General features: G+C 46.9%; 1 protein-coding gene across 1 annotated transcript in view; it reads left to right on the top strand.

The window, feature by feature from the left end:
• LOC138515593 (uncharacterized) overlaps window positions 1–16,947 on the top strand; it is a 522,837-nt gene that overhangs the window by 481,744 nt on the left and 24,146 nt on the right. Inside the window, exon 15 of the mRNA XM_069630332.1 lies at window positions 5,555–5,647. Within this exon, the coding sequence (XP_069486433.1) occupies window positions 5,555–5,647 (93 nt within the window). The remainder of the gene's footprint in view (window positions 1–5,554; window positions 5,648–16,947) is intronic.

Below are 16,947 nucleotides of genomic sequence, written 5' to 3' on the forward strand. Positions count from 1 at the left end.
TTCTTGGAGCTACAGCTGTTACCTCTTGGAACATTTCCATTTTCAGCACTTTATTTTTAATATATCAGTTTTTATCATTTTAATTGTAAGTCATACATTTATACCAAAAACTGCAAAATTATTACCAAAACAATTCTTAAAATGATGAGGCCATTGTTTTGGATCTCCTGAAAATGTCACAATGTGTGTATTTCTTCGTATTAAAGCTTGTGTATGCAAAAAGAAACGTTTTCAAGAGATAATATGTCAGGACGGTTGAGCAGTTGGCTTCCCTTTCCCACGTTTTCAGCACAGGGCAAAGCGGCACGTTCGAGCTTCGAACACACTCTGGCTTCTCAGCCACGATGATACAGTTCAAAGCACATACAGTTCAAAGCATAGATATTAGGGCCTTCTGCCAAAGCCCTGGTAAAATGCTGCTTTAATCTCAAGAAGTAAAGCAGGGTGAATAAACACTCATCAATTCGACTCATGCAGGATATCACTGTCTTATCATTTAGTTGTAGCTTATATAATGCTAGATGCATCATCTATGATGTCATCCTATGTGGCAAACGTCAAAAACCTATCGAGGGGTGGGATTGGATTAGAGGATCACCTCTACTCATAGAACATGTGTGTGTTAGTTTCTCATTGGTGGTCTTGCTTCTGTGAGACACACCCCAAGCTACTTCTAATCACATGGTGTAGGGTATTGGTGTAGGGTACTCGCCCTAGCAAAAAATGTAGCAGCGGACTAATACTTTGCCACATTGTATGTAAAAGTGCATGGCAGACTGTTCTGATTGGTTGGCAACCCAAATCCAACCTTGGACATTCATTCGGCTTGTTTACAGCATATTCTTAGAAACGAAACCCAGGTGGTTGGAGATATGTCAGCTCTCCCTTTGTTCCCCAATTAGGTCACCCTCTCTCATCGGCAGGGCCTCATGCCAGTGTCTTCTGTTTAAAGACCACCCTTGCCAATCTGCACTGTCTTGGGACATTCGAAGGAGTGTAGGTACACCACCATCTTAGCTCCAGGCCTAATGAATAGCCCTTGTTTGCGAGCACCTCATCACGTGTTGCAAGACCATGCATTTTTTCATTTTCACAGTGCATTTATCATCATTTGATTCAATTGTTTCTGGGTGCAGTACTCTTTTTAGCCTTTAGAGACTTGCTCACTCTATCTCATATTGACTTTATACCTTTTCAATTATCCAATATTTGGCATCAGTAAATGTTCAGCTTGTTGCTCTTAATCTTTTTAAAATATATCTTTGCACATGATTTGCTCATTAGACTCCCTTTGTGCTTTTTCCTTCATCTCTCGAAATAACATCCTTGGTTCAAAGCCAATGTATTCCCCTATTTCGCAGGGAAAACAGCTTCTTCATCATCTTTCCACATTAAAACTCTGGGCTCATATTTTGAGGTAGTTGGGTTGATTGACATGAGCCACCCATCTTGTTCTGATGGTAGTCCTAAACGTTTAATATATACCTCTCATAAGCAAGCATCTATGTATTCTTTCTACCTTGCGTTTCAGCGCATTTACAGTTATTTACTAGTGAACATTTCATTCTTCTTTGTATTTGTAAATACTGCATCATGGAGTACATGTTTCTCATAGTATTCCAATTACGTCTCTCATCCTTAAGTATTTTCATATTGTTTCAGCATCTCCTTTCAGACACTCTTTTGTTATTATTAGACTTTGTTTGACGTACATCTATGTCGTGCACCATTTAATTCATGGTTGCCTTTCAACAAACTCGGCAAGGGACATCCTTCTTGATTGGTTTCTTCCACTGTTTCAACATGAGGGTATCTTCTGAGTGGCTGCCTGAGTGCATATCATCATTCATATAGTTTACGAGGTAGGAACATATTGCATAAACTTGTTCATGGGTACCCAATTGTGGCTCCTCGGCTGTCATTCCAATTGGGTGGGGGTGAGGGGGAGTTGACTAGGGAGAATGCGTCCATTTGCTCCTCTACAAGCTTGTCTGCCCCATTGCCAAAGGGCTCCAGCATATGCAAATCAGTCAGGTACTGCCACCAATGGGAGCAGCTCAGCCCAAACTGCTAGGCCAGCTGCCCTCTGCACGGAAACAAAAGAAACCCCAGGCAGGTTTTGGCATTCTTGGGCCTCATCAGTGAGGTGTAGCATGGCTCCCTATGGTGCAGCGATCAAAGGGCCCACGTCTGGGCATGCCCTCTCTCACACAGGGAGACAAACTATAACCGAAATAAAAGGGATGAGTGGAATGTTTTGAATAAATCTGAACCAATGGCACTTCTCTGGGCAATCGACCACACCACTGTTTTTTAGCTTGGCTGTGCCATTGCAACGGGGGTCCAGCCATATGAAAATCAGTCAGGTACTACCACCAATGGGAGCAGCCCAGTGCGAACTGCTTGTTCTACCTGCCTGAGATGCCATAAACGAAAGTCCTTCTTTTAATGCACTATGCTAGTGTACTGTGATATAGGTTTGAGTGCTAGGATGGTGCTTAGACGTGCCTCGTTTTGGGTGGGCCTTTGCATTCTTGGTGATGCTCTAATTGTGCTGAAGAAACTTGGCAAAGTCCGAAAGAGAATGGGGAGATTTGTGTAGTGCACCATTGTAAATTGAAATCAGCTTTGCACTTTCATGCTGCACAAAAAATGTTATTCTACTTCTTAGCACTTCTACGTTCAGAAAGATAAGGAACCAGGGGCACAGTAAACGAGAGTGAGTCATTAGCACAAGATTACACAGTTGTGGATGAATGGGGAAGCCTGGGTACAAACATAGGGCTCCTATTGCAGGTCTAGCAATATTTAGGTATTTGCGATACCATAGGTTCAGTGTTAAAGTGTTTTAATGTATTTTAACCAGTCCCTATTAATAATGATCCTTTTATGAAGCATTTTGTCAATTAGGCGTTAAAATGTATAATAGCTGCACAAACCACCCACCACCTATATCTCTTTAGGTTGCCGCTAAGGAAACGTTTTGAGTCCTACCAAGTCACCCTTTCCTACGTAGTGTTGGCTTAGGTCCAATTGGGCATACTGGTTTCTGACACAGCAGCATTAACCGGGAATAATCGAACCCGTCACTGCTGCACTGACAGGACAGAATAATTTTGCGACTCACCTTGGTAACTGGCCGAATAAAACCTGCCCCGTCTTGGGTAGGTAGGCATAATGGAACCTGGCATTGCTGTGCTCACTTGGCATAAAGGAATCTGGCATTGTCCTAATATCCCTAACAATGGTGTGAAATCCTAAACACAGTATCTGCCATAAATTACGTAGACCGGAGCATTCTATGTCAATAGCCTCCAAAGGACGCTCCTTGCTATGCATGATAGCAAAAGGCAGTAAAAGATGTGAGTACCAGAGCATCTGATTCTAACACCTGACAAATGCCTATATAATAGCAATAAATCAGTGACACCTATAAGCTCTGTCAAAGCTTTTTAATGTACATGGGCCTCATTACGAGTTGGGCGATATTCTGGTGGTAAATCTGCCAGAATACCGCCCAAGGGAATTACCGGTACCGCCACTTGGTCCAGCAAGTTTACAGCCAGATTACAAGTGGTGGTGGCTGTGTTAGTCCCCATTAATTTGGAGTCCATAGGACATGGGGGATTTCGGTAGAATTACAGCAACAGTAATTACGCCAGCAGTAATTTCGCTTAATTTGCTGATTTGTCAGCAGAAAGTGGGAGGATTTACCTCCAGCATGATTCTGGAGTTAAATCCCCCACTTCATGGCCAAACTCGGAAATATGAAGGATATTCCATTATTGCCACTTTTTTCATGCACCGCCATATACTTTTGTGTCTAGCAGAACACAGGAACTAGGTATAATCTTGGAAAAAGAAGCAGAAACTAGGGCAATCGAACAAAATAGGGCCATGTTACAGAGGGCCACCGGGAAATCTCCAGAGCTCCCTGTAGACCAGTCCACCACTTTTCAAATAGACAGAGTTCTTACAAAGCTTGTCATTCTTCAGTATAGTGTTACTGGAGACACTAGGGTATACATGCCTGATATTATTCACAGAGGGGCCCATTTTGAAACCGTAATGACCATTGTATTTGGTTATGGCAAAAGAGTCTGTACTTGGCAAGTTCCTGTCCATATTTAACTATAAGGATACAGGAAACTATTTTTTTTATCTTTTACGCAGAAGTGAGATTGTTGCTGCGTCATTTGCTTGGAGGCGTATTTGTATTTAGCGCCTTTCCACAGGATACTAGCAGCTGAGTACCCAGGGCTGGGTCCTCGGTCCAGCATAGAAAACGTCATGCGTTCAATTTAGAAATACTTTTTTCTCGGACTCATACTGGTAATGTGATTCCTGGTGTAATGGTCTAATGTTAAATCCTTTTTCTCTGACTCATACTGGTAATGTGATTGCTGGTTTAATGGCCTAATGTTCAATCAGGTTTCTCTGACGCATACTGGTCATGTGATTCCTGGTTTAATGGCCTAATGTTAAATCCTTTTTCTCCGACTCATATGGGTAATCTGATTTCTGGTTTAATGGTGTATTATGAAATCCTTTTTCTCTGACTCATGCTGGTAATGTGATTCCCGGTTTAATGGTCTAATGTTAAATCCTTTTTCTCTGACTCAAACTGGTATTGTGATTACTGTTTAATGGCCAAATGTTAAATCATTCTTCTCTGTCTCAAACTGGTCATGTGATTCCTGGTTTAATGGCCTAATGTTAAATCCTTTTTGTCCGACTCATACTGGTAATCTGATTTCTGGTTTAATGGCATAATGTTAAATCATTTTTCTATGACTCATACTGGTAATCTAATTACTGTTTTAATGGCCTAATATTCAATCAGGTTTCTCTGACGCATACTGGTCATGTGATTCCTGGTTTAATGGCCGAATGTTAAATCCTTTTTCTCCGACTCATACTGGTAATCTGATTTCTGGTTTAATGGTGTATTATGAAATCCTTTTTCTCTGACTCATGCTGGTAATGTGATTCCTGGTTTAATGGGCTAATGTTAAATCATTTTTCTCTGACTCAAACTGATAATGTGATTACTGTTTAATAGCCTAATGTTAAATCATGCTTCTCTGACTCCAACTGGTCATGTGATTCCTGGTTTAATGGCTTAATGTTAAATCCTTTTTCTCCAGCACATACTGGTAATGTGATTTCTGATTTAATGGTGTATTATGAAATCCTTTTCCCCTGACTCATACTGGCGATGTGATTCCTGGTTTAATGATCTAATGTGAAATAATTTTTCTCCGACTCATACTGTTAATGTGATTATTGTTTTAATGGCCTAATGTTAACTCCTTTTTTTCTGACTCATACTGGTAATGTGATTGCTGGTTTAATGGTCTAATGTTAAATCCTTTTTTTCTGACTCATATTGGTAATGTGATTACTGGTTTAATGGTGTAATGTTAAATCCTTTTTTCTGACTCATACTGGCAATGTGATTTCTGGTTTAATGGTGTATTATGAAATCCTTTTTCCCTGACTCATACTGGTAATGTGATTCCTGGTTAAGTGGTCTAATATGTATCTTTTACAGGTAGGAGAAGCTGTGATATGCCCTTATCCGGTGATCGATGTGCAATATTGCCCCGCTGTTGTGCTCCATGATATTCCCATGATGTGGTTGCAGGTAAGAAAAATGCCTTTTCTGTTGAAATAAACATCAGCTGTCATGTGCATTCTTTTAAAACAATTATTGTCCCAGAAACATAGAAACAGTGTTTTTAAAAATAAATAAAACATTCACAATAAATGCAACACTTGTTCATATTTTGTTCCAGACAATGATTAAAAAGTGCATGATATGTTGTATATATTGTTCTATATATATTTAAGAAATACATCTAGAGGCTTACCGCCAGTTAACAGAGGCCCACGCATAGAGAGGGCTTTAATGAGGAACTCTGGACAATATCTGGTGAAAAAGCTCCCTCCAAGGCAGTCAATAGTGATTAGTAGCATGGGAGAAGTTTTGTGAGGCATTGCGGCCATGAGATACTAATCTGCTACAGGGCCTGTGAAGCAGGTAGAGGCTGTAGGTTTGGGAAGGGCTGGCATAAGGCATGTAGAAAGCGGCATGACAGAGGTATCAGGCAATTGCAGGAATCAGGAACATTTAACACCAGGATCCGCAAAGTACAATCCAACACCAAAGAGATGTTATCCATCTTTAGGGACTTAGAGACTCCCACACCCCTCCCCCCCCAGAACTTCACCAAAGATAAGACCTGGTGCAACGGAATTAAAGGGCCATGATCACCAAAATCAACACCCTCCAAACTAAAATCCAGACAAACCAATAGACCGTGCCAAATACCCACCTCCCTGTCTCTGCTCTACCTTCACCATCAGACATCTCCACCCCCTTCTCCTTCAAGGAAATGAAGAACAAGACATGATCACTATCATGAAATCCATTATGCCATCTAATTACAAAGGAGACACTTTCCCTGCCGCAATCATTAAGCACTGCACTAGCACCCTCACCCCATTTCTTACAGCATTCGTGAACGCATCCTTTGCCACCGGGAAGGTCCCCTCCTGCCTCAAAGAGACATGGGTCTGCCCCCTTATCAAAAAACCTACACTGGACCCCACTTCACCCAATAATTACAGGCCCATTACCACTGCCCCCTTTCTGCTGAAAATATTGGACAAAGCTGCCTACCTACATGTACAACAATTTACCAAGGAGAACAAACTCCTTGGGCTACGTCAATCAGGTTTCCGTCCAGGGCACAGGACTGAGACAGCCCTACTTGATTTAAAAAATCTGATGGATGATGCAAGAGACTCAGGTAAACCTGCTCTTCTCCTTTTCCTAGATCTTTCCGTGGCATTCGATCTCGTTGATCACAATTTCCTATGCCACCACTTAACCGCCACATCCAAGTTCTCACCAAAAGCCACTACCTGGATCTCATCTTTCTTACAAAGAAGGACCATACAAGGCTTCTCCGACACTGCTTCTACCTCTCCTACTATCATCTTATGCAGCATACCACAAGGGTCCTGCATCTCGCCCACCCTCTACAATATCTTTACACGCCCCCCCTTCCACATTCTCGACTCACTGGGTATCTCGTACACGAATTACGCAGAGGATACTCAGATCCTCCTCACATTGACAGGAGACAATGACACAATGACCCTCAACGACATCTACACCACCATCTAAGCATGGATGGAGACAAATGGACTCTGTTTGAACTCTAACAAGACGGAGTTGCTCCTGGTAGGTTAAACTGAAACACTCAAGAACCTTGACTCACAATTCAGCCACTTTATCATTGATTGCATCAGAATCCCAGTTGCAGAATCAGTAAAAACACTGGGAGTCTATCTTGACTCTAACCTATCTATGACTAGGCAAGTAAACGCCTATTCGGCGGCATACTACTTCAAACTCCTGAACGCAGCCAGACCATTCCTCTCCAAGGATAACTGCATTTCCATTGCAAGAGCTATTACAGGATCTAGACTAGATTACTGTAATGCCCTCTTCTTGGGTATGTCTACTAAAAACATGGTAAAGCTACAAGTTATCCAAAACAATGCTCTGTGTGCAGCTATCGGCATTCCCAAAAGGTAGCACATCACCGCCGCCAGGAAACAGGCGCACTGGCTCCCAGACAAAGAGAAAGTTATCTTTAAAGCCCTTGCCTTGACCCACAAGTGTATCCACCTAACTGCCCCTCCCTACCTCTCAGAAAGTATTCACCTTACTTCTTCCTCAAGACCGGTCAGAACACCCTACACAAACATGCTGACAGTACCTAAAATCAAGAGAGCCCTAGCAGGAGGTGTTAGCTTCCCCTACCTAGCAGCCCTGCAATGGAACGCCCTGCCACCACCCCTACGAGGAGAAAACTCCCACCTGGCTTTCCGCAAAGCAGTGAAAATGCTGCTCTTCTCATACGCACTTATCACTCCCCAGCAAACCTGAGATATATGCCTGCAAGATAAGAATGTATAAATATATGCTATGTATATATGACTAATATGTAACACCATTTCTTTGTAACTAATCCCTGCACAAGTAACAGCGCTGCCTGTGCGCTATACAAATGTAAAGATAAAATAAATAAATATACTTTTAAAGGAGCTATCAGCAACTTAAAGGTAGGTAGAAATCTAAGACTGTTTTAGAATCTGTATAAAACAGACCAGGGAAAGCAAAACCCAATGCTACGCTTTAAGAATGATCCAATGTTATTCCAGGTAGGGCAACCTCAGGCAAACTTAGTTTAGACAGGCTATACAGTAGGTCAGGGGAAGCAAGACCCAGTTGGTAAATGTACACACTAATATTCTGAAAGAATTAGTTAAGTGAAGTCAACAGCATTACTTTTGGGAAGAGGCACAACCAATACACTGGTGAGTAAAATAACCTTACATATACTTTTCAGGATGGCACAACACACATTCAAGGTAAGTAAGAACGTGTGTAACTGCTCACTCTCAGAGTTACAGTTACCAACTAACTCTTTCACAAGTAAGTACTTTTCAACCCTTGTTATTCTTTTCAAGACAGAATAATTTACTTATCCAGTCCTTCCCTAGTCTATTGCATGAGTTCACTGAGAGGCAGAAGAGTGACCCTAGTGGAAAACTGTCAAACAAGTAGGTATTTCACTTCAAAGTTAGTTAAGGTCCAAGGACTTCAGAGAAGAAACTGTATAACGATTCCCAATCACAAGAAACACAACAAAGATTTACAGAAATCACAGAGGGTTAAAGTCAGTAAATACCCCAGCCAACACAGTACCTTAGCACAGAAGAAGAGTTTGCAGTGGGGGAGACCTCAGGATCTGCATCCGAAATCCCGGGTTGATGGATTCCTTTGTCATGAAAATGGAAGAAAGGACTTTGGAAGGGATTTTTAAGGTAAGGATCAACAGGGAAGGCTCCCGGCAAGAGTTTCTTCGCATGGTTTACTCAGCACTGAAGAAGAGGTTGCCGTGAGGGAGACTTCAGGATCTGCAGCCATAAACCTGGTCTCTGAATTCCTTGTCATGAAGACTGAAGACAGGATACTGGAAGAGCTTCTGCAGCAGGGATCAAAGCAAGAGTTTCATCGTGGCTGGATGTGGCTCTGTAGTTTTGGCACCCTTTTCAGGAACCAGAAGAAGACTGAATATCGTCAATTGGATTTGCGTCGCTAATCTGGTCCAGCACTCAGGTGAGGGGCCGTCAAGGGCTGCCATCACATCTCTGCAGGTCCATCAGGATTCCACCAAAGTTTCAGCTCAATTCGATATTCAGAAGACCATGCACTGCACGATGGCTAAAGGTCCCAGGGGACTGGGGTATTGCAGACCCTCAAGGTTCCAACACAACGTGGGATGGTTCAGAATACAGGTCCTCTTGAGTCTAGTGGCTCTGGGTTGGGATTGTCGTTTTTGGAGTTCGCATGTTGCTTGGAAATAAGGGTAACAGCAGGCACTGGTTACACAGCAGGCTCTCTGGTCGCTGGAAATGGTCTCAGCTGCGTTTTCTTCATCTTCCTCTTCGGATTCAGGTCCAGTGGTCAACTTCTTCTTCAGCTTCCAGGCTCAGACTTTTATGCAGGAACCCAGCCAATCAAACAGACGTGCAACATTCAAACTTGGGGGAGGGGTTGGCAGTCCTTTCAGGACAGCCAGCCTCCCAGTTTGAACTGGATTCTTGCAGGCAGGCTGGAAGACAAAGGGCTGCAAGGTTTTGGACTCCTCCCTCGCTTCCTGCCTTCAAAGACACTTTGGAGCCTGGACGACCTTGACTGAGGTCTCCCACCAAAGATACAAATCACACAAAAGACGTTCCCACCCTGGAGGGCAGGGGAAGATCAAAGAAGGGACAAGCACTCTGTAACCTTAAGACCTATATATACCTTTTGTTCTATGTTTTGCTCCTGATGTTGCAGGTTCTCTGTAACGCCACGAACTTCGTACAGCATTTCTATGTCTCACCCCTGTAACTAAGTAACTTACATACCTGTGTAACAGCGCCACAATGCCCACGGGCTGTCTCTGTGCTATACAAATAAAACATATATAAATATAATGTAAATATAAGAAGCGTGAATTGGCAAAAAAAAGAAGACAGGAGCCATTTTGGAAAATTGGGCACCTTTGGGAGCCTTTACCGAAGCTGTGAAAAGAGCCTGTGGTAAAAGTGCACCAAATTAGGAAAAAAGTTCACTGCCACCAGCAATTTAAGGTAAGCTTGTATCTGAATTTTGACAGTGCTAGTGAGAAAGGGGATACATTGTATCTTCCCAGCACTCCACATGAGGTGGGGTGTGCTGGTTTTCACTTTACAAAATGAAGAAGGAATACAACTATCCTTTCTACCCTTGGAAACTGTAGTTCTCACAAGGTTAGCCAGAGAAAGTTAAAGGGGAGCCCAAAGGCCAACCCTGTAACAATAAAAAGGTATATACCAAAAGTTGCCAATGAGGATAAAATTAAACTGACACTATGGAGATTCGTAGACATGACACCCATAAAAAGAGTAAGAGATTCTGTGAGTGTGGAAAAAGGTTCCCCTGACTGATGTATAGGGAAAAATAATCTACCAGTCCAGCAAAAAAGTTCTGGGGTTCTCACAAGTGAATTAGATTTAGCCTTGAAGTTAAAATCTTACCTTACACCTGCAGAGCTGAAGGTTTGCCAACCTGGAAGGTGATAGGTGACTGCTGGATGGGTGGGTGAGGTGATTAGGCATCAAGGAATCTGGTGATGTTTCACCAATCAGGAACCTATCCATCCTTCCCCAGGCTGCTAATAATACAGGGTGGACATGCATTGTCTTCAGGTCAGCCACTTCACGTCATGCAACCCCTTCCACTATCTACAACACATCGGTGCACATTCCACAAGTCTGTCAGAGTAATGGCTTTGCGGCTAACTTTATTGTACCACACGCCCATTAACATCACCACATCCAGGCAGTTCAACACCAAAATGTATCCCTTAATTTGCATATAAAAATCAAATAATAAGGTACTGAAGTATCCAGTGTCTGTTCTCCATTATCAGTTTTAAGTAACCAGATGAGATATTATAATTTGCAGTCCACTTTGACATAGTCTTCGATAAATTGCATGTATTCAGCCATTGAATAGTAGGGTATACTGCTGTCGAATACCAACCCATTGTTTCCCTGACATACCCGGCCACCTTCTCGACAGTTATTCCTGACTTCAACAGCCTTTTCTGTTTAGCATTCATCTTCACCAGGCCAAAATTGCCCTGCCTTGACGCATCACAGTAGACCGCCATAGTAACTGTTCATAGAGTGCATGATCACTCAATTCTGATCACGTACTCATTAATTACTCCACCTTTTCACATATACTCAGGGTACCAAAGACATGGTCATTTGTAGATTTCACTGTACAATTTGACCATGCATCTTTACCTGGAATGTATCCCATAAGCCTCCCTTTTAACATGGTCATCCCCGACCATGGGACATCTCTGCCCAGAAACATCCAGCCTTGTCACTTATAGGTTTCTCAAATAGCATTATAGGAATATCTTTGAAGCACTCTGGCAGGGCAGCATCTACATCCATACATTTAGAATTAAAATCCCATACAATAAATACATTTGTGTTATCTACATTATGAGAGGATTCTATCCACACCTGCATCACTCTGCAGATCAGTCCCCTGGTTGGGTGACTACACTTCTCCTTTGGGGGAATGCAGACATTTATCAAAAGCCAGTCATTTTGTTCTTCATCCCTCTGCCAGTTCATCTTAACCAATTTAGGGGGTAATTCATAGAATTTAGCGCACAAGTGGCGCACGCGGCTGGCGCACAGTGTGCGCGTGCGAATCTCTGCGCCAGCCATGTGCGCTAAAATCCATTTCCGCGCACAGCGTATTCATGGATTTTAGCTACCAAAACCAGCCGTGGCGCACAGTGGCGCAGCGACCCTGCAGCAGCGCCAGTTACGCCCCCAAGAGCGCCCCTCACGCAGGGAAAAGCCATCAAAATCCCCAATCCAGCGTGAAGGGCTGCGCTAACCCTGTACCAGCTCGGCAAGCAGGGAACGGGTATTACTGGGGTTCGCGGGAAGTTTCACACTTGATAGGCCCTGTGCGAGTGGGGTATGTGTATTACTGGGGTCCACAGGAAGTTTCACACGCGAAAGGGCCTGTGCGAGTGGGGTACATGTATTACTGGGGTTCGCGGGAAGTTTCACACGCGAAAGGGCCTGTGCGAGCGGGGTACGTGTATAACTGGGGTTCGCGTGAAGACTCACACGCGATTGGATCCGGGTACGTGTATTTCGGGGGTGCACAGGAAGTATCACACACGATTGGCCCTGTGCGAGTGGGGTATGTGTATAACTGGGGTTCGCGTGAAGTCTCACACACGATTGGATCCGGGTACGTGTATTTCGGGGGTGCACGGGAAGTTTCACACGCGATTGGCCCTGTGCGAGCGGGGTACGTGTATAACTGGGGTTCGCGTGAAGTCTCACATGCGACTGGATCTGGGTATGTGTATTTCGGGGGTGCGTGGGAAGTTTCACACACGATTGGCCCTGTGCGAGCGGGGTACGTGTATAACTGGGGTTCGCGTGAAGTCTCACACGCGATTTGAGTAGGGTACGTGTATTTCGGGGGTGCGTGGGGAGTCCTACATGTGAATTGGCAGTGTGGGTCCTCCCAGGTGTTCCCTCTACACCCTCCACGGCCCCTGCAGGCAGTCCACACCACAGGGCGCTACCCTGCACCCCTGGTCATGTCCCGCAGGCAGCCCATCCACCATGGTCATGCTCCACAGCTAAGCTACATGTCAGCTTGCACTACTGATCACCAACTCATGTCCCCCAGCACCCCTCCCAGCAGTGCGGGGCACCTGCCAGCAGGCCCCCACTCATGTCCCACTCATGTCCCCCTGCACCCCCACCCTCAAGCAATTCAGGGCACCTGCCAGCAGGCCCCCACTCATGTCCCCCAGCACCCCCACCCCCCAGCAGTGCAGGGCACCTGCCAGCAGGCCCCCACTCATGTCCCACTCATGTCCCCCTGCACCCCTACCCCCCAGCAGTGCGGGGCACCTGCCAGCAGGCCCCCACTCATGTCCCACTCATGTCCCCCTGCACCCCCGCCCACCAGAAGTGCGGGCCACCTGCCAGCAGGCCCCCACTCATGTCCCACTCATGTCCCCCTGCACCTCCACCCCCCAGCAGTGCGGGGCACCTGCCAGCAGGCCCCCCACTCATGTCCCACTCATGTCCCCCTGCACCCCCAACCCCCAGCAGTGCGTAGCACCTGCCAGCAGGCCCCCACTCATGTCCCCCTGCACCCCCACCCCCCAGCATTGCGAGGCACCTTAGCAGGCCCCCACTTATGTCCCACTCATATCCCCCTGCACCCCCACACCCCAGCAGTGCGGGGCACCTGCCAGCAGGCCCCCACTCATGTCCCACTCAAGTCCCCCTGCACCCCCACCACCCAGCAGTGCAGGGCACCTGCAAGCAGGCCCCCACTCATGTCCCACTCATGTCCCCCTGCCCCCACGTCATGACGATCCTCAATCATGGCCCTTATGGCCAGCCTCCCCAGCCCAAAGACCCAACCAAGTATTGCATCCACCCACATAGAAAAGGCAATTACATGATACAACCCCAAAGGCAAGTATGTAAATGAACACATGTCCGTCACACACACACACAATGGGTGCAAGTGAATGTGAAAACCCACATCATGACATGCATGAAACCAATGAGATAATACCACACATTGAAGTATGAACAAAAACATTTATTAAACACAACATGAATGTAATTAAAAGAAAACACACAACAATGGGAATAATTAAAGAAATGCTGCATGCCCGTAAAAGAATAAAAAACAAGAAATCATAATCCAAAGAAAACCAAAAGAAATGGTGTCCAAAGTCACAGTCCAACAAAGCAAAACCAAGGGAAAAAATAAAGTGAAATCCATTGCTCCATGGTGAAAATAAAAAAAAATGAGAATAATGCAATGGTGAACTATGTACAAATGAACAATCCAGGGTCCATGAGCCCAACTGATGAAATGAAACCTACCAAAAATACTACCTAATAAAAAACTATATACAAAAATGTGGTGCATTGTCCAAGCGCAACCAAATTAAAAAAGAAAAGGAAAGGAAACCTAACACTATCTAACTATATACAATGGCGGTGGGCAAGTCCTGCGGCACACTCTGTGGTGTCCCGGCCCAGGGCATCATCGAACTCCATGTCGATGTCCCGGAGGCGGGCCTCTGCCCTGGCCCCGAGGTCTCGCAGGGAGGCACTCATGGCCTGTCCCAACTCCCTGCGAGTGACCTCGAAGCACTCTGCCCGCCTCAACGCCCGACGCATGGAGAACTCCGCCCTGACCATGGTGATCCGCGCCTCTTCCGCCCGCCGCCACTCCGCATATATGCACTGGCCCAACCGCAGCCACACGTAAGACACATCCATTCCAGGGTCCTCCTGCCCTCTGGCCGATGCCTGCCCCCCTGATGTCGATGGCCCTGAGCCATCATTGCTCCCACCTAGAGCCTGCTCCTGCTGCTGCTGCTGTCCATGTGCCCTGTCCGATGATGCCTGCACATCCTCATCAGCTGGTCTCCAGTTGTGGTGTCCACCCCTGCTGGACCGCCGACTCCGACTGTGGCAGGGATTGGATCTCCACCAAGCTGGCTGTGTTGGTCAGGCCAGGTCCACAGGGGCCCCTGGTGGAATCTGGGCCGGAAGACGGCAGGGAGAACGACTGGCGCATAGTCTCCACAGAGAAGGAGAGGTCCGCTAGAGTGCGTGTCACATGTAGGAACCCACCAACCAGTGCCCCTCCCAACAGTGCCACGTCGCAACGCTGCTCTTCGTGATGGCGTGCGTTCTCCGCCCAGGAAGAACGCACATCACCACGAATGTCACGCTTGTGCAACGCAACACCAATCAGGACGGAGCCCATACATTCATGGGACCCCTCGTCCGCAGGTAGTGGAGAGGCAGATGACATGGCACTCTCCCCTATCTGCGGATGGGCCTGGGACGGGTCCTCCCTGCTGGTGCATGGTGGTGCAGTCACAGGGTCAAGGACAGGGACATGCACAGGCCCCTCCACGGTGACCTGTGCTGCCTCCTGACCCTGGCCCTGGACTGCACCACTTGCACCAGTGGTACTACCCCCACCAGGCCCCATGTGCGGCTCCGTAGCGGGCTCCTCCTCCTCTGTGGAGACCACCAACCTGGATGTCTCCGTACCGTCTTCTGCCATTGCAAGCCCCTGTGGGGGCTAACCCGGCCCTTCCGCCACAGCCGTAGTGACAGACGCGGCACCAGCCCCCTCGCTCCCGGATGATGGCAAGTCCTGGGAGGGTGGCTGGGCCTTGCGTCGCCGCCCAGTGGAGGCATCCCAGCTGCTTGGATCCACAGCGCCATCTTCGCCCTCTTCTTCACTTGACGCTGCGTAGAAGGAGACATAGAACACAAGCATCAGGGTACAGTACAATATTCCCCTAGACAGGAAGCAATAACACATGAGTGGCAGTGTCTAACGTCACTTCCATCCTGTCCCTCCACAACACATGGGTGAATGCACGCAACACACATGCATAAACAGGCATGGTGCCTGCAATCAACATCAGCATCCATGTACAAGGGCCTCTATTAATAAAAATGTTGCCTTCAAACTCACATGCATCCTGGCTCACACTGATCCCATGCACACACATCACCGGAGGGTCATGCATCATGCCTTGTATACCACAGACACAGTGGATAGACATGGTGCATACAACGGTGACCGCACTGCATGAGTGAATCTACACATCATCACGGACATGTGTCATGAATCCATGGCGTATTGAAGTCACAGACACACTTCTCAGACACACACACATGTGCACCATACATGTACATGACAGCAGCACCCATCCCTCACACCCCCACCATGTGCAAGAACAGACACTGGCATGCTTTGATGTGTGCATTTGCCATACAGCTCCCCATGTAGCAGTGGAACTCATGCACCAACCATGTGGTTCACACATTACTGGTCTCACATGCATGACCATGACTTCCCTGCACACACACATCCATACATGGCCCATGTCACACATACAGGCAAGTATCAGACTACCAGCACACTGCAACATGCCCTGTCTCGCACACCAATGCTTGGCCACTTACCGCTCAACTCCAGACGGGTCTTCCTCTGAAGGATCTGGGCGTGGAGCGCTGGGCATACGTGTTCCAGGACCCTCATCTGGATGTCACTCATACTGACCCGGCCCCCCTCCGGGAGGCGCCGGGCCTTGTGGATGGTCCTGGACCTGAAGTCCTCCCAGCGCTTCTTGACGTGCTTGATGTCGCGGGTTGCCACCCCCACCACGTTGATGGCAACCACTACGTCGTCCCAGGTCCTCTCCCGTCCTTCCTTGTTGGCGCGTGATGTTCCGAAGAGGGCATCATAATGCCCCAGGACATGCTCCACCAGGACACCAACTTCCTTCACACTGAAGCTGGTGGCCCTCTGCCTCTCTGGCTGGGGGTCGCCAGTGGTCTCAGATGGTGTTTGCCCCGACATGGCGGCCCCCGAGGCAGGCGTGAGTGGGCAACTGGGTCCTGGGGCTGGGCTGTGGAGCGATGGTATCCCAGTTGGGAGTCTTCTGTTCCAGCAGGGGTGGACACAGCAACTGGAACCCTGGCTGACGTGCAGGCACCAAATAGCAGGGCGCGTGGGCAGCAGGCAGTCAGGCAGCAGCTGATGGCAGGTGGGAGCGTGCTTGGGGCTCTGGAGGGCAGGAAAATGGCCTTCAGGGCAGGAGCGTGGTCTTCCGTGGCATGGCCAGCTTGATACAGAGTGATTTGGCATGTGAAAAAAGTGCACGTCAGTGTGAAATCCGAGGAAAGGCCCTTAGTGCGTAAGTGCGTCAGCACACGTACGCG

Source organism: Ambystoma mexicanum, chromosome 6q (genome assembly GCF_040938575.1).
Source record: "Ambystoma mexicanum isolate Mex_15411 chromosome 6q, UKY_AmexF1_1, whole genome shotgun sequence".
In the NCBI taxonomy this organism is placed as follows: Eukaryota; Metazoa; Chordata; class Amphibia; order Caudata; family Ambystomatidae; genus Ambystoma; species Ambystoma mexicanum.